The sequence below is a fragment of the Equus quagga genome, chromosome 8 (genome assembly GCF_021613505.1).
Source record: "Equus quagga isolate Etosha38 chromosome 8, UCLA_HA_Equagga_1.0, whole genome shotgun sequence".
In the NCBI taxonomy this organism is placed as follows: domain Eukaryota; kingdom Metazoa; phylum Chordata; class Mammalia; order Perissodactyla; family Equidae; genus Equus; species Equus quagga.
In genome coordinates this window covers 117,794,777-117,814,480 of record NC_060274.1, presented here as the reverse complement: position 1 = coordinate 117,814,480, position 19,704 = coordinate 117,794,777, and the positions used below count along the sequence as shown (strand labels likewise).

General features: G+C 39.7%; 1 protein-coding gene across 1 annotated transcript in view; it reads left to right on the top strand.

Annotated features, from left to right (window-relative positions):
• Positions 1–436, top strand: part of LOC124243344 (translation initiation factor IF-2-like) — a 19,656-nt gene extending 19,220 nt beyond the window's left edge. Inside the window, exon 3 of the mRNA XM_046668954.1 lies at positions 8–436. Coding sequence (XP_046524910.1) covers positions 8–436 — 429 coding nt within the window. The remainder of the gene's footprint in view (positions 1–7) is intronic.
• The last annotated feature ends 19,268 nt before the right edge of the window (positions 437–19,704 follow it).

The following is a 19,704-nucleotide window of genomic DNA, read 5'->3' as shown; positions in this document are numbered from 1 at the left end:
GACGGAGGCTGGTGGGATCGCCCGGCCGGGCGAAGAGTCGCCACAACAAACGGGAACAAAGGGGGCCGGCCGAGAAGTTGGCAGGGGAGACCGGGGCGAGGAGACGCGGCCGGGGCAGGCGCCGGCGGAGGCGGCAGGCGGAGCGCCGGCCCGGTTCGCCGCCCCTCATCGCGCCCGCAGCCCGGCCACCGCCCCGCCCGGAGCTCCCGGCCGGAGTCGCCGGCTGCCCGGCCGCCCAGCCCGGCCGGCCGCCGCGCCTTCCTTCCGGGCGGCCACCGGCTGTCCCCAGCCCGGGGTCCCCAGACATGGCCCTCCTCCGCTTCCCCCCGCGGGTCCCCGTCGCGCCCCCTTCCCGGGTCTTTATCAAACTTCCCCGGCCGCGGGGCGCTGGGACGGGGGCAGCGGCAGCGCCAGCCGGGCGGGCTCTGCGGAGTAAACAGAGCAACAGATGAGGCATCGGGGACTTGAAAGATGCCAGTCGGAAGTTCGGGGCCGGCAGGGCGGCTCGGACCGTGCTCCCCGCGCGCCCCCCGGCACCCGTGTCCGGGCGGGTGGAGCGGACGGCGTGGGCAGCGGGGCCCGAGGGGACAGCCTCTCGTCCCGAAACCCCCGCGTAGCCCCCGCGCCGCCGCTCAAACTTTACGGAGTGAAATTCCCATCGCCCGAGGGGCCGGCGACAGCCGGACGGCCCGGGGGTCGCGCCCGGGGGCCTGGTGCGGGCGGACCGCGCGGGCGGTGGGCGCTTCGGGGCTGGCGGCGGGGGCGGCGAGCGTCGCCCTATGCCGCGGCCGCCGCCTGCGTTTCGGGTTTGACGTTTGTGAGAGCTCGGGCCGCCTCCGCCGCCAGGCCGCCGACTCGTGTGTTTTGTAATCAAAGTGTGAGGCTAATAAAGGGCGGCGCCACAGCCTCTTGACTCCGGCGTGGGAGGGATTCGCAGGCATTTAAACAAAGAAACTAGTTGGGGTTGGGCTCCCAAAGTCCTTATTTGGGTGTTGTGGCAAAGCCTGCGGTCACCTTTAGGTGAAGCAGGTTTCCCGAGACCGTTTGGTGTTGTATCTTGGCGAGAGTACGCTCGCGGGTAATAGCAGATATGGTGACTGTGATTGTAGGAAGTGTCCTTTGATTGACAGCAGGACATTTAAATACAGCCTCCGCTCCCCCTCCCCAATTTTACAGAAACACTGCACGACCAGGCCAGATGTCTTAGTCTCCCTCTACTGGCCCTGGGAGAGAAAACCATTTAAATTACAGCGTTCTTTTCAGTGTTTAGTGCCAGGTACAGTTAGTTTTACTTAATTTTCAAGCGCAGTTAATGTTACTTAATTTTTAAGTTGCAGAATTTTGACAGCAACAACAGAGAAAAAAAACCCCAAAAAGCTGTCACTGTAAAAGAAGGACAGTGTTCTTATTTTATATATTAGATAATCTTTATTAGTCTGGTTTATTCTTGGGGAAAAGTATTACAACCTTGCCACATGTATTTAAGAATAAATTACCCAAAGTTATTCTTTATTACTACAAACCGATGTTTTTGTGTGTTTTGATTATATGTAAAACTGACATTTGAACCTACCAAATCTTGCCAATTCTATGTGTGCATTCTCTGTTCCTTTAACATACTCTAGGTTACCAGAGTAGAGATTATCCAAAAATCTAGGTTACATACAGAATAAAACCAGAATCCCTGGTGATTATGTAAATACTTATTTTTTTCAAAGAACTATTTTAGTTGCATAAGAGTTTTGTCCCGTTGTGCAGTGTAGAGATTTGATAGGTTAGTAAATTTTAGACGAGAATTTTATTTGTCTTAATTTAGGTAACAACACTATAACCATGCAAAACTGCAGGTAGTTTATGGAGAATTTTGTAATACATTTAAGTATAAATTTGAGAACAGGAGAAGTTGAAGAGAAGATAAAGAGGGCGTCAGTGAAGGAGGGCAAGGGAGGCCAAAATAAGCATGCTCTGCTTTGTCACATAAATTTGTGTGGCTTCCTGTCTGTGGAAGTGACCCTGAAATATGTGTTTTTGAACCCAGGGTTTTTTTGACCAACAGTCTTGGAGAATTTAATGTAGCTCGGATGTCAAAAGCTAGAAAATTTATTGATAATGCCCTGCCATGCAAAAGCAGTAGCTTATAAGCAAGTTTAATTCTTAATGAAGTATTGGTCATTTGAGCCCTGTATCTTTTGCCTGTGATCAATATTTACTCTAATGTTTATTGTACCATGAAATGGGTGATTTAATTATTAAGCGAATATCATTTGCTTAAGTGAGAATTGGCCCCTAAAGTACTAAGGTATAGTTTTAATCCCCCAGCTTAGCTTTCCTTTGGTTTCCAGGGGTGATGCATCTGCAGAGGAGGAAGAGGCTGTAGGAGGGTGGTACAGAGAATTGCCTTTACCTGGATAAATTCTTGATAATTTTATTTCTTGAAGTAGAAGAATTCTTTAAACTCAAGGGATCAGTGAATTTTGGTATCAATTCGGGTTTACTCTGCCTGGAGTTTCTGACATCTGGAAATCTGAAATGTTTTTGCCCTAATTTATCCTGAGAGAGAAGGAGGGCCCTCCCTTGCTGCTTTTCAGCCAGGCAGCAGAGTGGATGGAACCAGCTTCCTCCAGGTTTGAGGTTGTTGAGCTTGGATTGCATCCTTGGCGTTCAGGAATTCCCATCCCTCAGTCTGCCTAAGCCTTTTTTGTAAGCGAGAAGGTTGACATCCTTCTAAACAAACCATTGTGAGCATCCCTAATTATTTCCTTAGAATAAATCAAATCAGTTAATGCATTTAAAACACTTAGAAGAAGATCTGGCACGTGTTAAGTACTAAATAATAAGTTGCCTTTAAGTAGAATTATTGGTCACAGGGCACAGATATTTTTAGGCTTCTTGTGCCCATTGCCTGATTGTCCTCCAGAAATGTTATTCCAATTTATACTCTCACAAGCAGCGCCCACTTCTAGTTCCCTGCATCCTCACTATTGTAAGGTACTATTAACTACCCACCAAACCAAACAAACAAAAACTTTGCCAATGCTGATAAGTGCATATTTCCACCAAAAGACGTGCCGAAGACTATTCATGGCAGTACTGTTCATATTATCCCCAAACTGGGACAACCTAAATGTCATCAACAGTAGATTGGATAAATTGTGGTATATTCATAAAATGGAATGCTACTCAGCAATAAAAAAGAATGCACTACTGTATATAACAGCATGAGTGAATCTCGCGGATATAAAGTTGAAAAAAGAAGTCAGACACAAAAGCATATGCTGTTTGATTCTACTTATATGAAGTTCAAGTACAGGCACAATTGGGTGAGAGAAGTCAGACTAGTCCTTACCTCCGTGGGAGTGTTAACTGAGAGCAGGCCCGAGAGCGCTCCTGAAGTTCAGAGGTTCTGTATCTTGATCTTGGGTGGTGGTTACATGAGAATATACGGATGTAAAAGTTCACTGAGCTGTATGTGCCTGAAGATTTTTTAAAACTTCATTTTAATGTTTGACGTGTACTTCAATCATTTAAAAGTTTAAAAAATTAAAAATTTACCAGTTTGGTATCTGATATACAGTATTTTGTAGCTATTTTGTTTCTTATTCCTGACTTTGATGGATTGCCTCCTGTGTTTATCATTAAGTATGATGTTGGCTTTGGCCCAGGCTTTGCAGTAGGCCTGGCGCTGTTCTTGGTGCTAGGAATATAGCAATGAACAAAACAAAATCCTTACTCTCTTGTAAGGTATATTCTAGCTAGGGAAGATAGATAGACAAATATATATGACAGAAGAAAAGAAAAATTGAGTTAGAGGAAGAGAGAGGGCTGGGGGTAATATAGGGCTTCTTTCATATCACGTGATTATGGAAGACCTTGAGAAGGAGACATTTGAATGCAAGAATATTTTGGATTTTACTCAGAGCAAATGATATATTTTGAGTGGATGAGTAAACGTTTTAACTTAACTTTTAAAAGATTCACTCTGGCTGCTGCTTGGAGAATAGACTGGAGGGAGGCAGAGGTGACAGGCAGACCAGTAAGAAGGCTGTTGTCATCTAGGCGAGAGACGATTTTGAAAGTTTGAGTCAGTTTTGGTAATTTGCACGTCATATATTAATTTTTATTCCTGAAGCTTGAATGAATGAAAAGCTTAGTTTATGAGAATAAAAGAATTTTATCTAGAATAATGCTGTTGGGTAGGAGTTTCTCAGGTACTCAATCTGGAGGCCTGGAACTCACTCAGACGCTTATTGAGTGCTTTATATAGCAAGTGCTAGATACTGTTCTGATTGTTTTAGATGTATTAATTAACGTCTGATTTTCTAATTCATTTAATTCTCATAGTCACCTTGCTGGATAAGTGTTATTCTTATCCCCATTTTACAGATGAGGAATCTGAGGGTTAGAGGTCAGTAACTTTCTCCGGGTCACAAAGCTTGAAGGTCACAGAGCCAGCATCTGAACTCAGCGGCTGACTCCAGGGCTCATGCTCTCAGCCAGTACCCGTGCTGGGTCTCTCTTGCTCCTTGTCTCTCTCTGTCCTGGGGAGTGCAGGTGGAACAGATGCCACAGGGTTCCAGAGAGATATATCCGTAAACATCTTACCTTTGTTTTCGTTCTTTATTAAGATTATTGTCTTTAGAATAAATATGTTAAAATGATCATAACTGCCTTGGGAACAGTATTTATACAATATTTATTTGAAAAGTATTATAATTTAACTGTATTTTCATCCTGGTTATAATGGATTTCTTATTGGAGTGTATTTTGATTTTTTAAATTAGGGATGGGAATTATTTTAAAAATTTTATATACATTTTCCCTTAATGATGAAGTCTTTTGGAGAACATAAACTTATTAGGTGAACATATGTCTCCCTGTAAGAGAACAAGAAGCCTGTTTACTGAACTTCTCAATATCTTCTTTTTGATATGACCCTTTATCATAGGAGAATCTATGAGTATTCTTATGTGTTTCACTTATAAGAGTTTTATACATATATATTCAATTTTGCTATTTGAACAAAATATGTTGTGATATAGGAGTCTTATGCTGCTTGGTGGCATTGATGTATAGTTGTCCCATCAAGCTTTTTTTTTTTAAACCATCAGTTTGGGGCAGATTTCTGCTTGGTATACTCTCATATCCTCTGTTCTTAGGAATGACGTTGAGTCCACTGATCATCCAAGGAGAAGAATGCCTTTATATGTGATGATCTGAAGGGGGGGCTGGAGAACAGGAAGAGAACAGGTGGAGAGGAATTTGGTTATAGAGCAAGCTGTGGTTGGTTTGAGCAGTTTAAACTCCGCAATAATTTGCACAACTTTTGAACAGTTGGCCAGTGCTGATCGTGCTGCTGCTACCGAGTTTCTGATGCTTTTTGAAAGTTACCTTTTGTTACTGTAGTGATTGTTAACTTACGTTTCCATTAATATTAATGTTATACTTTTCCTGTTAATTATAGTGTCAATTAATGGTAACTTGTGTGATTTTTGTCTGTGTTTGTGTGAGCCCTGGTTCCTTTTATTGGAGAGTGTTTTTCAGAAACCAAGGTCTGGCACCAGGTGGGCTCATTGCTTCTTGGCCTTCTCAGTGGACAGAGCTAGGAAATATACTGATCACACATTACGCACATCTGCATTTGTTTCTGTTCTATCTGTCTGTATATATTAAAAACCGTAAGTTTTCGTAATAATACCTTTGATTCTAAGCCAATACCACAGGGTTCATTTTAGCCTTCCCTCTTTCCTTACTTGTAACTTTTTCATCCAACAGTGAAAAACCCAGCTCTCATTATCTACAGTATATTTATTTGTTTGTTCAATCCTAGGATTTACATAAAGTAGTTCTAGAATTGCTAACCGATACCCTTGTCATAAACAAATTTGCTGAATAGAGTACAGTATTTTTTTATAGTTCTTTTTGTCTTTAGTGTTATAGTATCTAGTCAAAACACTGTTTTCCGAAGTTAACTTAGGTTAGCCCCCCACCCACATCCGTCTACCCCGCCCCTGTAGTGTATGTCATTTATTTGTAATACAGTTAGGTTTATTTGTTACTGTTTGTATTGCATTTTGGATTCCTCCCACATCTTGGTTGGTTTTAATTGTTGGTTTATATTTTGAGTATGTAAAACATTATTATGGTTCTAAGAAGTCGGAGTTATAGGAAAAGGTATGCTCAGAAGTGTCACGCCCTCTTCATTTCCCCTATACCTTTCCACCCCTTTCCCACCCACCTCCTACCTCCCGCTAAAGAGAAGTAATCAATCTCTTTAGTTTCTGGTTTATCTTTCTGTGTGGGTTTTTTGTTTTCCCACAAATGAGCAGATGCATATCTACTTTCTTTACACAAAGGACAACTTATGATAAATATTCTTCACTTTGCTTTTTTTTACTTAACAGTGTGTACTGAAAACCGCTCCATATCAGTTCTTAGAGCTCTTCCTTGTTCTTTTTAACAGCCATATAGTACTCCTTCATGTGGATATACCCTGTTTCATTCATCTGTTCTCCTGTGTATGGGCATTTAGGTTGTTTACAATATTTTGCAATTACAAACAATGCTATAATGAATAACCTTGTGCATATGTATTTTCATATTATTGGATGTATATCTTCAGGTTCATTTACTAGAAGTAGGATTACTTGGTCAAAAGATAAGTGTTCGTGTTGTTTTGGTAGGATTACCAGATTTCCCTCCAGAATGGTTGGACCGGTTTGCATTCCCACCAGCAGTGTGTGAGAATGCCTCTTTCCCAGCATTCTTGCCATCAGGATTTGTTGTCATATTTTTAATCTTTGCCAATCTGATAGGTGAAAAATGATATCTATGTTTTAATCTGCATTTCAAACAAATGAGTTTGAATAACATTTCATATATTTGAGGGCCATTTTCCTTCTTTTTTTCTTCTTTTTTTGAGAATCGTCTGTTTATATCTTTTCCTAATTGTGTCAGGTTTTTTGTCCTTCATCCCTCAATTTTTAAGAGCTCCTTGCATGTTACGGACATTTGCCCTATGTGGCATATATAAGTATTCTCTCCCAGTTTGTAGTTGTTTTCATTTTGTGTATGATGATTTTTATTTGCTATGCAAAGTTTAAAAAATATCTATGTAGGGGCCAGCCCGGTGGCTTAGTGGTTAAGTTTGCGCGCTCTGCTTTGGTGGCCTGGGGTTTGCAGGTTCAGATCCCTAGTGTGGACCTACACACCGCTCATCAAGCCAGGCTGTGTGGGCATCCCACATACAAAACAGAGGAAGATTGGCACAGATATTAGCTCAGGGACAGTCTTCCTCAAGCAGAAAAGAGGAAGATTGGCAACAGATGTTAGCTCAGGGACGATCTTCCTCATACACACAGACACACACAAATCTGTGTAGTCATATTTTTCAATCTTTTGTTGGCTCTGGATTTTGAGTCATAATTAGCAAGCCTTTCTCCAAGGTTAAACAGGATTTGACCTGTTTTCTTTTAGTACTTGCATGGTTTTATGTTTTACATTTAAATCCCTTATCCATTTGAAATTTATTCTCATATATGGTATGTAATAGGGATACAATTTTTTTTCTAAATGGTTGCCCAATTGTTCCAGCATTATTTATTAAAAAGCCCCTATTGGCCCCAGTGATCTGATGTGCTACCTTTATCATATGCTGAAATTCTGTATGTACCTGAGTTTGCTCCTGCACTTTCTGTTCTATTCCACTGATCTGTCTGTCCATTCGTGTACCAGAACCACACTGTTTTAATTATGGAGGCTTTTATAGTATGTTTTTTAGGTCTGGTAAGGCTAGTCTTAAGCTTGTGGTTATTTCTTTTCAGTATTTTTCTGCATTCTTGCAGGTTTATTTTTCCATATGAACTTTAGTAGCAGTTTGTCTAATTTCATTAAACAGTGTGTTGATACTTTATTGGTATTACATTAACCTAATAAATTAACTCAGGAGGAACTGACATTTTTATAATGTTGAGTCATTCTATCCAAGAACAGGGATGTTTCTTTATTTAAGTCTACTTTTGTGTCTTTCAGATATGTTTAAAACTTTTCTTTGTATATATTTTGCAGATTTGTTAGTAAGTTTATTTCTAAATATTTAATTTTCTTTGTTACAATTATAAATGGGATTTTCTCTGCCATTTGCTTGCTGATTGGTTATTGGTTGTGCATATGAGGACTTGATTTTTGAGTGTTAGTTATATCCTGCTATTTTACTGAAAGAATTGAGTGAGTTGTATCATCAGCTCACTAGAGGTTCATATCATATGCGAATACAGATAGATAGTTTTACTACTTCTTTCCCTATTCTTATGCCTCTAAATGACTTCTCTTATCTAATTGCACAGGTTTGTACCACTAGTACAATGTTGAATAGTGGTGGAGAGTGGATATTCTTCTTTGTTCCTAATTTTAGTGGAAATGCCTCTATAATGTTTACTCATTAAATAAGATACTACATTTAGGCATAATTTATCATATTAAGAAAGTATCCCTTAATTCTGTTTTCTTTTTAGTGTTTTTATCATGATTAGATGTTGTATTTTGTTAAAGACTTCTTCAGCTCTGTGGAGAGAACAATGCACGGTTCATCCTTAGATCTGTTAATATGCACATAACATATTTTTAGGTGTACCTTATCATTAGCTGCTATGAAGAACAGCCTCATGGAAAAATATTCTTCACCATGCGGTTCACTACTGGATATTTAAGTTGTATTCTAGTGATGCTTTGTACCTAAATTTAAAAATATTATTCTCTAAGTTTAAAAATAGCTCTGCCTTTGGTAGTTTTCAGTATAAAACAAAATTGGCAAATATAAGTGACGTAGAGGAACAAATAAACACTGAGCAAGTAAATGAATATAATAGGAATCTCTAAAGCATTAACGATCTGGGAATTTCTCTAAAGCAGCATCTTCTAACCTGTGTTAGACCCATGGCTTTACGGTATCCTGGGAGTTCACTTCTTTTCATTTATCCTTTAAAAAGACAGTGATTATTTTCCTTTTACGATGGATTGGTTTGAGTGCCTCTGAGTGTATATGAGCAAGCAAACATGAGATAGTTAGTGGACATCAGCTGAAGGTTCTCAAGATGCACTTACTGGGTTGGTTTGTCATTCAGCTGAATGCTGCTAGCTACATGATGGTCTTAACTTTAATTCTAATTTTTGTGTCTTTTAGAGAAAATTTCAAATGTGTACAGAAGTAGACAGAATAGTATAATGTGCTCCTAGGTAACCATCACTCCACTTCAGGGATTATCAATTCAAGACCAATCTTGTTTCATTTGCCAGCCCCCACTACCCTTGCGCTTGGTGTTACTTTGAAGCAAATTCATGACGATATCATTGTATCTATGAGTATTTCAGCACCTATATCTATAAGATAAATCCTCTTAAAAAAAAAAGGTAGGGGCTGGCCCCTTGGCATAGCAGTTAAGTTCTCATGCTCTGCTTCTCTGGCTCAGGGTTTGCAAGTTCAGATCCTGGGTGCAGACCCACACACCGCTCATCAAGCCATGCTGTGGTGGCATCCCACATACAAATTAGAGGAAGGTTGGCATGGATGTTAGCTCAGGGACAGTCGTCCTCAAGCCAAAAAGGTAGATTGGCAACAGATGTTAGCTCACGGCCACTCTTCCTCACGGGAAAAAAAAAAGCAAAAAAGCTGCAGTACCTTTATCACAACTAAAAATAATTGACAATTCCTTTGTATTATCAAATATTCAGTGTTAAAATTTCCAATTGTCTCATAAATGTCATTTTTTTTAACTATTTGTTTGAATCAAGATCCATGTAAGGTCCACATGTTGTGATTACTTGATACATCATGTAAGTCTCTTAATCTGCAGCAGTGATTGTCAGCTGGTTGGGATTTTGCCTCCCCAGGGGACACTTGACAATGTCTAGAAACATTTTTTATTGGGGAGGGGGCTGTTCCTACTGGAATCTAGTAAGTAGAGGACAGGGATGCTGCTGGACATCCTGCACAGCACAGTCCCCACAAGAAAGAATTAGCCAGTCCAAATGTCAGTAGTGCTGCTGTTGGAAAACCCTGATCTGTAGGTTTTCCTCATGTCTCTCTTTTTTCTCTTGCAATTTATTTGTTGCAGAAAGTGGTTGTTTATTCTATAAAATTTCCCACTTTCTAGATTTTGCTTATTACATCCCTGTAGTGTCTTTATGTTCCTCTCTTCCCTGTAAATTGGTAGTTGAATCTAGAGAAGCTTGATCAGAGTCAGGTTTTTTCCCCCAAGAATATTTTATAAGTCGGTGGTGTAGTCTTCCATCAGGAGGCATACAAAGTCTGATTGTTTCTCCTTTTGTCATATTTGCTGCCATTGCTCGATGCCAATAGCTATTCATTTATTCATTAGTGGTTGCAAAATGATGATAATTTAATTATAAAATTCCTTCTTCATTTATTAGTCGAATACTTCTATAAAAAGAAAATTTCCTGGGGCCAGCCTGGTGGTGTAGTGGTTCAATTCGTGGGCTCTGCTTTGGCCCAGGGTTCGCCGGTTCAGATCCCAGGAGTGGACGTATGCATGGTTTATGAAGCCATGCTGTGGCAGGTGTACCACATATAAAATAGAGGTTGATTGGCACAGATGTTAGCTCAGGGCCAATCTTCCTCAGTAAAAAGAGGAGGATTGGTGGCACATATTAGCTCAGGGCCAATCTTCCTCAAAAAAATTTTTTTTCCTTCATCTACTGCTTTGGTTACCTAATGGTACAGTTTGTATAGGAGGGGCAGAATTACATGCTTGATACTTTCCCTTTATCACTAGTTTTGAAAATAATTGGCTCATTAGCATCCTCTGGTTATTATTTAAAGGAAAATTTTAATGTATAATATTTACTAGCTTTAGGCAATATGTATAGAGAAGTAAAAAGACAGATACAAATTAGGGTTCATATCTCCTTTGACCACATAACCTGTAATTTAAAAAAACAAAAACAAAAAAATCTAGTGAGAAATTCAAGCAATGTAGAAAGATAAAGAGATGAAACCTGAAAGTCTCTCATCTCCTTCCTCCAGGCCCCTCTCCCCGGCCGTAAACACTGTTAAGTTTTGAGTTTCCATCCTGAAGGAAGGGGTTGTCATACTGTATACATAATTCTATAACTTGCTCTTTTGAATTTATTAAAATATCCTGGAGGGCTGGGAGAGCTTTTCATATCAGCATATACAGATACCTCATTCTTTTTAATAGCTGCCTGGAATTCCATTCTATGGATTTACCGTAATTTATATGGTTCTCTGTTGATGGATTCTTCAGCTGATTCCTCTCTCTGTTTCTAGGCTGCAGTGAATATATTTTTTGTGTGTTTATCTTTATGATGAGCATTTGGGTATCCTCAATTTCCTAGTATCTCACATTTTGAAATTGTTTTCCTCTGTAGCTGTATTTTAAAATTTACATTCTAAAGGGACTGTTGATCAAAGACAAGGAGCATAAGGAACGCTGATTCTGAAATCATAGTTTGACGAGCTTAAACATACTAACTGTGCAGATTTAGGATACTTCTTTACCAAGGCTATAAGTTGAATTCATCTGATAATTCTAACACATCAAAAATCAATGTTAGAGGAAATACAATGACATATCCGATTTGTCTTTTATCATGAGGGGGAGGGACAGAACACTTTCAGAATGTTTTCTGGAGAAGTGCTGAACTTCTCTTCCCTTGTAATTTAGAAGTATTCTTTTCCTTAAGCACGAAACACAGGAATTTCAAACATCTAATACTGATTACTGTTTATCAGTTACTAATCATAACTGTCTGACATCATGTGCAGTAAATCATGAAATGGCAAAAGTTGGGGAACCTATACCATTGTATAATTTGGTGGTTTTTATGTGCAAAAGCTGTTGTCAGATAAGTGGTCACTGTTTGACAAAGAAATTGGAATGTGGTCCACTGTGGTCCTTTTGATTTATACAGTATCTTATGGATATTTTGATATTAATAAATATAGAAAAGAAGATAAGATGGTCTGGAGATCTGCCTAGAGGTCCTGGAGATATTCCCACTGCCCAGGAACCTCATATACGATTTAAAAAGCAAAACACATGGACGAAAGTCAGAATAACGAAACAGTTTGGATAACATCCTAACCGATCTAGAAAGTGACAAAGTGTGGGACACAAGGCACCCTGAAAGCAGAGGCTTTCTGGCAAATTCCCATCAATGACTTCAGAAATTTTCTGTGGTGACCACAAGAGAGCTTTTTCCCCCAGAGACTGGTTTGTGGGTCATGGGTTTTTCCTCTTCTTTGTGAACTCCCACAGTGCCTCACCTGTCATACACGCTCCACAATAGACATGCGGTCGATCCTTTTTACTTTACTACTTTATGAAGCAATCTTGGGGTATAAACTGTCTGCAGATTAGAGAAGTTTTAGTTTTTTTTACTTAATTTAACTTGCCACAGTCTGACTCATGTTCCTCTCTTACGTTCTTCCTATTTCAGTACTTTTTTAAGGCTCATTTTCTGTGTGCCTGGTTCTTTGAGTAACTTTTTTTTTTTTTTGGTGACCTGTCCTAATTTTTTGTGTATCACAGGACCAACATTTCCTTAGAGCTCATGATTCCTGGGAGAGCAGAGTTCCTTCTGTTTGATTTAGGAACTTCTTTGGTCAAACCTACTTTTCTAACCATCCACCTGCCGAGTAGTCAGCACTTGACTCTTCTCCCCTCATTTTCCTGTTCTTGCCTCTCCCTTGTGGGGTCCAGCCCGTGGCAGGAGACATCAGATTCCCTGATCTGAACTTGCTCTCTCAGTTTTCTCATTCCTTGACCCCCTTGTTGGACTTGATTATCGTCTGAAAGCTCCAAGGTCTTGCACACACCTCTTCCCTCAGGATCACGTTGTTGGGGCTGCCCCTCTCTTAAGAGTTACCCAGGGAATCTATCCACTTACCTCCTGCCAATTGCAGGGTGCTCGTTTTCGGCTTTACTCCTGGCCCCAGGCCTGCTGCATGGTTCATTCACCAGCTCCAGCGCTCTGAGAGGTTCTTTTGTTTCTTTGGACAGGACAGAGGAAGACTGTGGTACAAGCTTCTTAGGGCTTTAAGATCAAGTGATGTTAGGATATGAGTGACTTTTCTTCCCTTTCCATCCCTTCCTGTCCACCACATCAGTGATTTTTTATTTCATTACCACTGTCGCATTTCAAGCTGTCATTGACCACCATCACAGTTTCTGCCATATCTGTGTAGCACTTGTAAGATTTATTAATATTTTTCTTCAAAACAACTTTAAGTGCATTTTCGTTTTTTAAATTTGGTTCTGTCCTAAAGAGAGGTATCTGTTAAATCACATGTTTCTGATGCTTACTACATATTTTAATGTTTTTGAAAAAAGATATATTTATTGAGGTAAAGAGTCTTTGTCATATAAAATATGTGCATGTAAGATTGTCAGAAGAGTGATGGTGATTGATAAAAGGCTAATAACAGACACAGGGAAAGGGTATAGGGTTCTTTAATGGCAGTAGAGTATTGAAGAACTTGGCTAAATGCGAATGGCTGTACAAAGCAGGAGGCCCAGCAGAGTTCGTCCCATTGGCAGGACAAGCTGCCCTGGCCGCCAGTTCCCATAAACATGCCCTGTTGCCAGTGATAATGCCATTTGGGAACTGGATCCCATCAGGTCCAGCCATTCTCACAATGATGGTGGTGTTGGGGTTCTCTGGATTCCTCCCTATTTTGTAGTGACCTTGTCTTCCCAGCAGCTGTGAGTTAACTACTCACAACCTCAGCGTATTCCTTAGTATTCATGGTGAGGTTAGGTGACTTCAAGATCAGCTTCTCAGACGTACCATCTTCCTAGCAGGCCTCAAGCCTACTTGATGTCTGTTCCTCCAAGTATGTATAACTCTATGCTTTTGTAGGCCTTGAACCAGATCAATAAAAAGTAACTAGAACGTTTGTACACATCCACTGGAAAGAAGAAATCCTTAAATGAGTAAAAGTAGCATATCTTTTTAGTCAAAATAGCATATATTCTTGAAATAAATTTAGAACTTTTTATTCTAGTCGTTTTTGAAGTTTCAGTGCTATACATCTTGCATTCAGCCATTTATATGTGAGCCACAGTTGCCAAAGTTTGCTTTAGTATGGCGCGATCTATTTTCAGATTTAGGAAATTTCTGGAAATGTAATTTCAGAAAGAAAAGGAAACTGCTCAGTCATTGGAAATTATCTTTACGTGTATTAGTTCCCACCCTCTTCTATCTGTTCAGTACATGACTTCAACATGTGCCCACATCATGTTTTCTCATTAGCATGCAAATAGTATATAACCTTCATTAAAAAAAAAAACCCAACTTCCTTGACCTGACATTCCTCCTTCAGCTGCAGCCCCATTTCTTAGCTCCCTTTATAGCAAAATTCGTCAAAAGAATTGTCCGTATTTGTTGTCTGCGTTTTGGGGGGTTTTGTGTTTCCTCTCTCTCTTGTTCTAATTAATAGATTAATATAAATTATATTATAGACGATAATCAAGTCCCTTATATAAATTGAGATTATTACAGTAACTTTCTAAGTGGTCCCCCTCCTTCTGTTCACTGAAACCAGAGTGGTACTTATGAAATGTAAGTCAGGTCATGTGACTCTCCTTGAAACTCTCTAAAGAATCCAGTCTCACCCAGAGTAAAAGCCTTGCTGTGGCCTATAAGAACCTGCACATTGTCCTTCCACTCTGTCTGACAACATCTCTTCCCGCTGCTCCCTTGCTCATTCTTGGCCTCCGTTCTGTCTCTTAGGTCAGACTTGCCTCAGGGCCTTTGCATTTGCTTTTACTTCTTTTAGAGCATTCTTCCCTCAGATACCCCAGGGCTTGCTCCTACACATCCTCTAGGATTTTTCTCATTGTCGTCTTCTCAGCAAGGCCTTCCCTAACTACTCTAACATAAAATAGGGTGAAATAGGTGAAGGGGATTAAGAGGTATAGACTTCCAGTCACGAAACAGATGGGTCACAGGGATGTGATGTACAACACAGGGACCACAGTCAACAATATTGTCATAGCTTGTATGGTAACAGTTGGTTACTGTCTTATCAGGGTGATCACTTTGTAATGTATATAAATATATCAAATCACTGTGTTGTACATCTGAAACTAATACAATATTGTATGTCAACTATACTTTAATAAAAAAAATGTATGTATGTTTAGGTGAAAGGACAAAGTAGGACAATAAACTTTTAAGAACTTTTGTTCCAAAAAAAAAAAAAAGAAATGCAGTCGTTATAGCCACAAATATTACTTTCTGTTGCAAATGAAAATTATGTTCTCATTAAAAAAATAAATATGTAAAATAAAATAGAAATTCCCCTACCCTCTGGCATGCTTTTTCCTCCATAGTACTTGTTACTCTAGGACAATGCTATGTGTCTAATCGTTTTTCTGTCTCCCCCAAATAAAATGTAAACTTCAAGAGTGTAGACATTTGATTTGTTGATTTTATCACTGCTGTATTTCCAGTGTCCTGATAGTGCTTTGAATGAGTGAATGGCTGAGCCGTAGGAGGCATTTTGGGTTTGTTTCACAGTACCAAGTTCATGCCTTGATGAAGGGAAGAAGGTGATGTCAAGTGTGTATTTTACCTATGTACACTATTAGGGCATTTTAGACAAATAAACTAATATTATGGCCCACATCTCCACCTGCCAATATTTCTTTTCCTCCCTTTCACCTCCCGCGTTGTACTTTGCCTTCTAGGTGTCTCTTCCTGACCTAATCTCTTCTACCTATCCTAGCCTCTTTTGTTTTCCTTCCTCCTTCTCCGAGTCACCTCCTCCACTCCTCCTTCTATACCCTTCCTCTATCTTTCCCTCACCCCCCCAATACATAAGTGTAATTTAGTGTAACACTTTCCTCTTAAGCAAAAGTCTCTGGAAATACCCTGGTGATCACCATGATTTCTTCCTTTATTTAAAAATAGTTCCTAAAGTGCTACTTTCTCTGTGGAACTTCTCTTAAGAGAGCTAAGATATCTTAATCCCTTTTGTCTAAAACACTATTGCCCTCCTTCCATCTGCCCCACTTTTCATTCTTCTACGTAATGGTTCAGTCTCACAAGAGATTCGAGGTGGCTGAGTCTACCATGGTTCAGTCCAGAGCTGAGGCTGCCCTCAGTAGTCGGACAAAATTTGTCGTGAAAACCCATCAATTTTAGGTATGTCTCTGGATGCATATATAATAAGTTGCTAGAAATGATTATTTTTCCCTCCAGAGAATTGCCAAGGTCCATTGATGGTTCTTTCCGTCATATACAGATCAGCTGTGGATTTCCTCATCAAGTTAGACCAATTTGTCTTTAACTTTTGTTCAGGAATTAAGTATTAAATATTACTTATTAATTAATATAATATTACTTGTTAGTGTTATTTACTTAATCTATACCTATTTACCTATAATAACTTTATTTATTATATATATTTTATGTATATGTTCATGTGTATGTTCAGTATTTATCCCAGAGAGGATGGAGGAATGAACAATGGAGAGAAGAGTGAAGAACACCGCGAGTATTGAGATGAATATATGTGTACCGAGTTAGGTGTATATGCATCTTAGTTTGACTAGACTAGAATTTTACATATGTAGCAGGGTTTGTAGGAGCCCCATACATATCCCCTGGCTTTCTTTGTTTCCATCTCTATTTCTGTCTCTATCTTTATCTTTATCTCTTGAAGATTTCTTGCTGAAAGCACTTGAGACTTGGCCTGAGGGCTTTCTCTGGCCACGGGAGCTCAGCAGCTTGCCTTTGAAGCTGGCTGGAAATGCTAGGGAGTTAATGCCTCTGGGATGGCCATCAACCATTGTCTATTGGGAGATAGTGGATAAATACCTACTTCCTCTTTCCTTTTGTGGGACCATGCTGAAGCCCCTTCTACAGTCTTCCAGATGTCCCCAAAGGAGAATACGCTCATTAAGTTATCCATTATGGCTTCCTTCCCGTCCCTGCCGCACTTTTCCACTCCCCTACCAGAGCTTCCCAGGATCACCCTCCCGTATGAACACCTGCCCTCAGATTCATGTGTCAGCATCTGCTTCTGGGAGACTCCAACCTAAAGCATAGAAAACTATTAATGAGAAGAAAAATGGTAAGCGAGAAATGCTGGATTTGAAAGTAGAGCTTGGATTCCATTTATTAAGTAGCAGATAACACAGTTTTTACATGATAGTCATATTTGTGTATTAATACTTGTATAATAAATCTGCTTTCATTTACTTATATCCATGTGCAGATGCACTGGGAACGTGACTTTCAAATTAGAATATGAAAGCTGCTTACCTCATTGAGTAGTTTTCTGGTCCTGCTACCTGGAAAAGATGTCTTGCCTTGAAGTTTATGTGTGATAGAATTTTAATTTGAAGCTGTTTTTTGCTGTTTTATTTCTTTTTTCCCTTATTCCTTTCAAATCCCTTCTTTTTCAAAACACTGGAAACATTCCATAGGAGTAAGTGACCTTTAGCATGGGAACAACTGCGATTAAGTGTTAACATTTCACAGATGCATTAGCATGTAAAAAACTAGCAACCACTTTGCCATTTTTGGGGAACGATATGGTCTACTTTAAGATTTTCCTGTAACTGAGGGTTCTACTTGTGAAATGTAGCTAAGTGTCCTCAGAAAAGTTACTCAGGAGATAAAATTCTTTATATGTCAACTATTTTTGGAAGGATTTTGACAACTATATTATGCTCTTCTTCATAGAATACTACACTATTTAATTTTGATGACTAAGCGTCACAAACCTTAGTTTTCTCTGCTGTATGGGCTGTTGGCATATGTTGGATCGTTTGCCCCAGACCAGTGGGCGTTTATTGATAGTGTTTCATCTCCTTCCTTGCTATACTTGCCTACTGTCTCTTATCTACTTTGGCCAGCCCTGACGGTTGCTTCCAATTTTCTATGGTTTTTTAACTGGAGAAAAACATAAGATTTCAGTGGGAGAATCAGACAACACTTCTTAAATTGCCCACTCTGTCATTCTGATACATTGGTGACAATATGGTGGGCTTAACCAGGAAGGGAATCAAGCTATGCAAGAGAGATTTGGCAAATATCCCTTAAATAGGTCTGGCAGGCAAGGTTAGAGTTTTTGAGGTCAGAGTGCTTGTGCTGCTAGATAGTACCTTTGAATTCTTACTCTGGGACAAAAGCTCTTTCTGGTGAGCAAGGATAGTCCAGGCTCGTAGGTAATTTTACCCAGAAGACAATCAGATGGCTGGTGTAGAGATATTGTGTATTTTCCTTATGGAGATCGTGTATTTTGATAAAATTGTCAGCTCTTTAAGGTAAGGGTACTCAGTCTTTAGGCTTGAGTCTAGAGAATGCCGTATAAATACTTGTTATATTGTGATAAGGGAAATTGGAGACAGACATCTTTAGGTTTCTCTCGAGGTTAAAAACATAGTTTAAAAAGTTTTAGTGTGTTATCAGTTATTGACTTATTTGTTCGTATGTGTTCCAATAATATGTGCGGTAAATGCTTGGTAATGCTGTCACTAATTTGGTATCCTGTGTTGTTAAGAGAGTGGTTTTATAATACACTTACTAGTACTTTGTACCAATTATGAAATTGTAAAACATTATTTTTTCAGTTTTGTAAATTTAAATTGTAACAATTATAATTATAAAAACATTAAGTTTATAATAAACTTTTCACAGCTGGTGAGTCTGAACATTAACTTCTAAAACACATTCCCAAGGTGGAAAACAATAGCCCCACGAAGTATTTCATGAAAAAAAACAAAAAGAGAAATACCTGAGGTTGATTGCGGTATTTAACAATTATACTAGGTCCCCATCTTGGAAATGCAAAGTACACATCAACTTGTTGAATTCTCTGAGAAGTGCTGCTGGTAAATAAAGTGATTTGATCTTAGCCCAGCATCTCCCAGTCTTAACTGACTATGGAATCTTTTTGTATGTAACCTTAACTCCTGTGGAACAGTTTAAGAAATGCTTTTTAGAGAATGCCGTGTAAGCAGCCCTCACTTAGCATGGCTCTGATACGCACACATTTCAGTTATCATGTAAAGGAACACTGTTTATCTGCTTACAGCACTCTGACACCAGATGTATGGGTTTTCCACACCAAGCAATTCTTCAGTTCTCTGCAGACGCCAACTGGGTGTCCTACAGTTTAATTTACTTCTGACACTAATTACCTGGAGTTAGTGCAGACTCACAGGTTAAAGGCTCAGTCCCACAAGACTGCCCCCCTGCTTCATACACCGATCGCAAATAGTAGGTTCCTAGGATACCTACACTTCTATCCATCTTGGCTACAAATTGGGGGTTCCCATGACCACTTCTTCAGGTTTCATAGTTTGCTATATAATGACTCATAGAACCCAAGGACACACTTTACTTAGTAGTACTAGTTTATTGTAAAGGATATTATGAAGGTTACAAATGAACAACCAGATGGAGAAGTACATAGGGTAGAGTCTGGAAGGGTTCTACTTGCAAGAGATCCTGTCCCTTTGGAGTTCGAGATGTGCCACCCGCCTGGCGTATGGATGCGTTCACCAACCCTGAAGCACTCCAAATCCCTTCATTTAGAGATTTTATGGAGGTTCCGTTACGTAGGCACGATTGATTAATCATTGGCAGTTGCTGATTAGCGCAATCCTCAGCCCTTCTGCCCACCTCGGAGGTTGGAGGGTGAAGCTGAAAGAT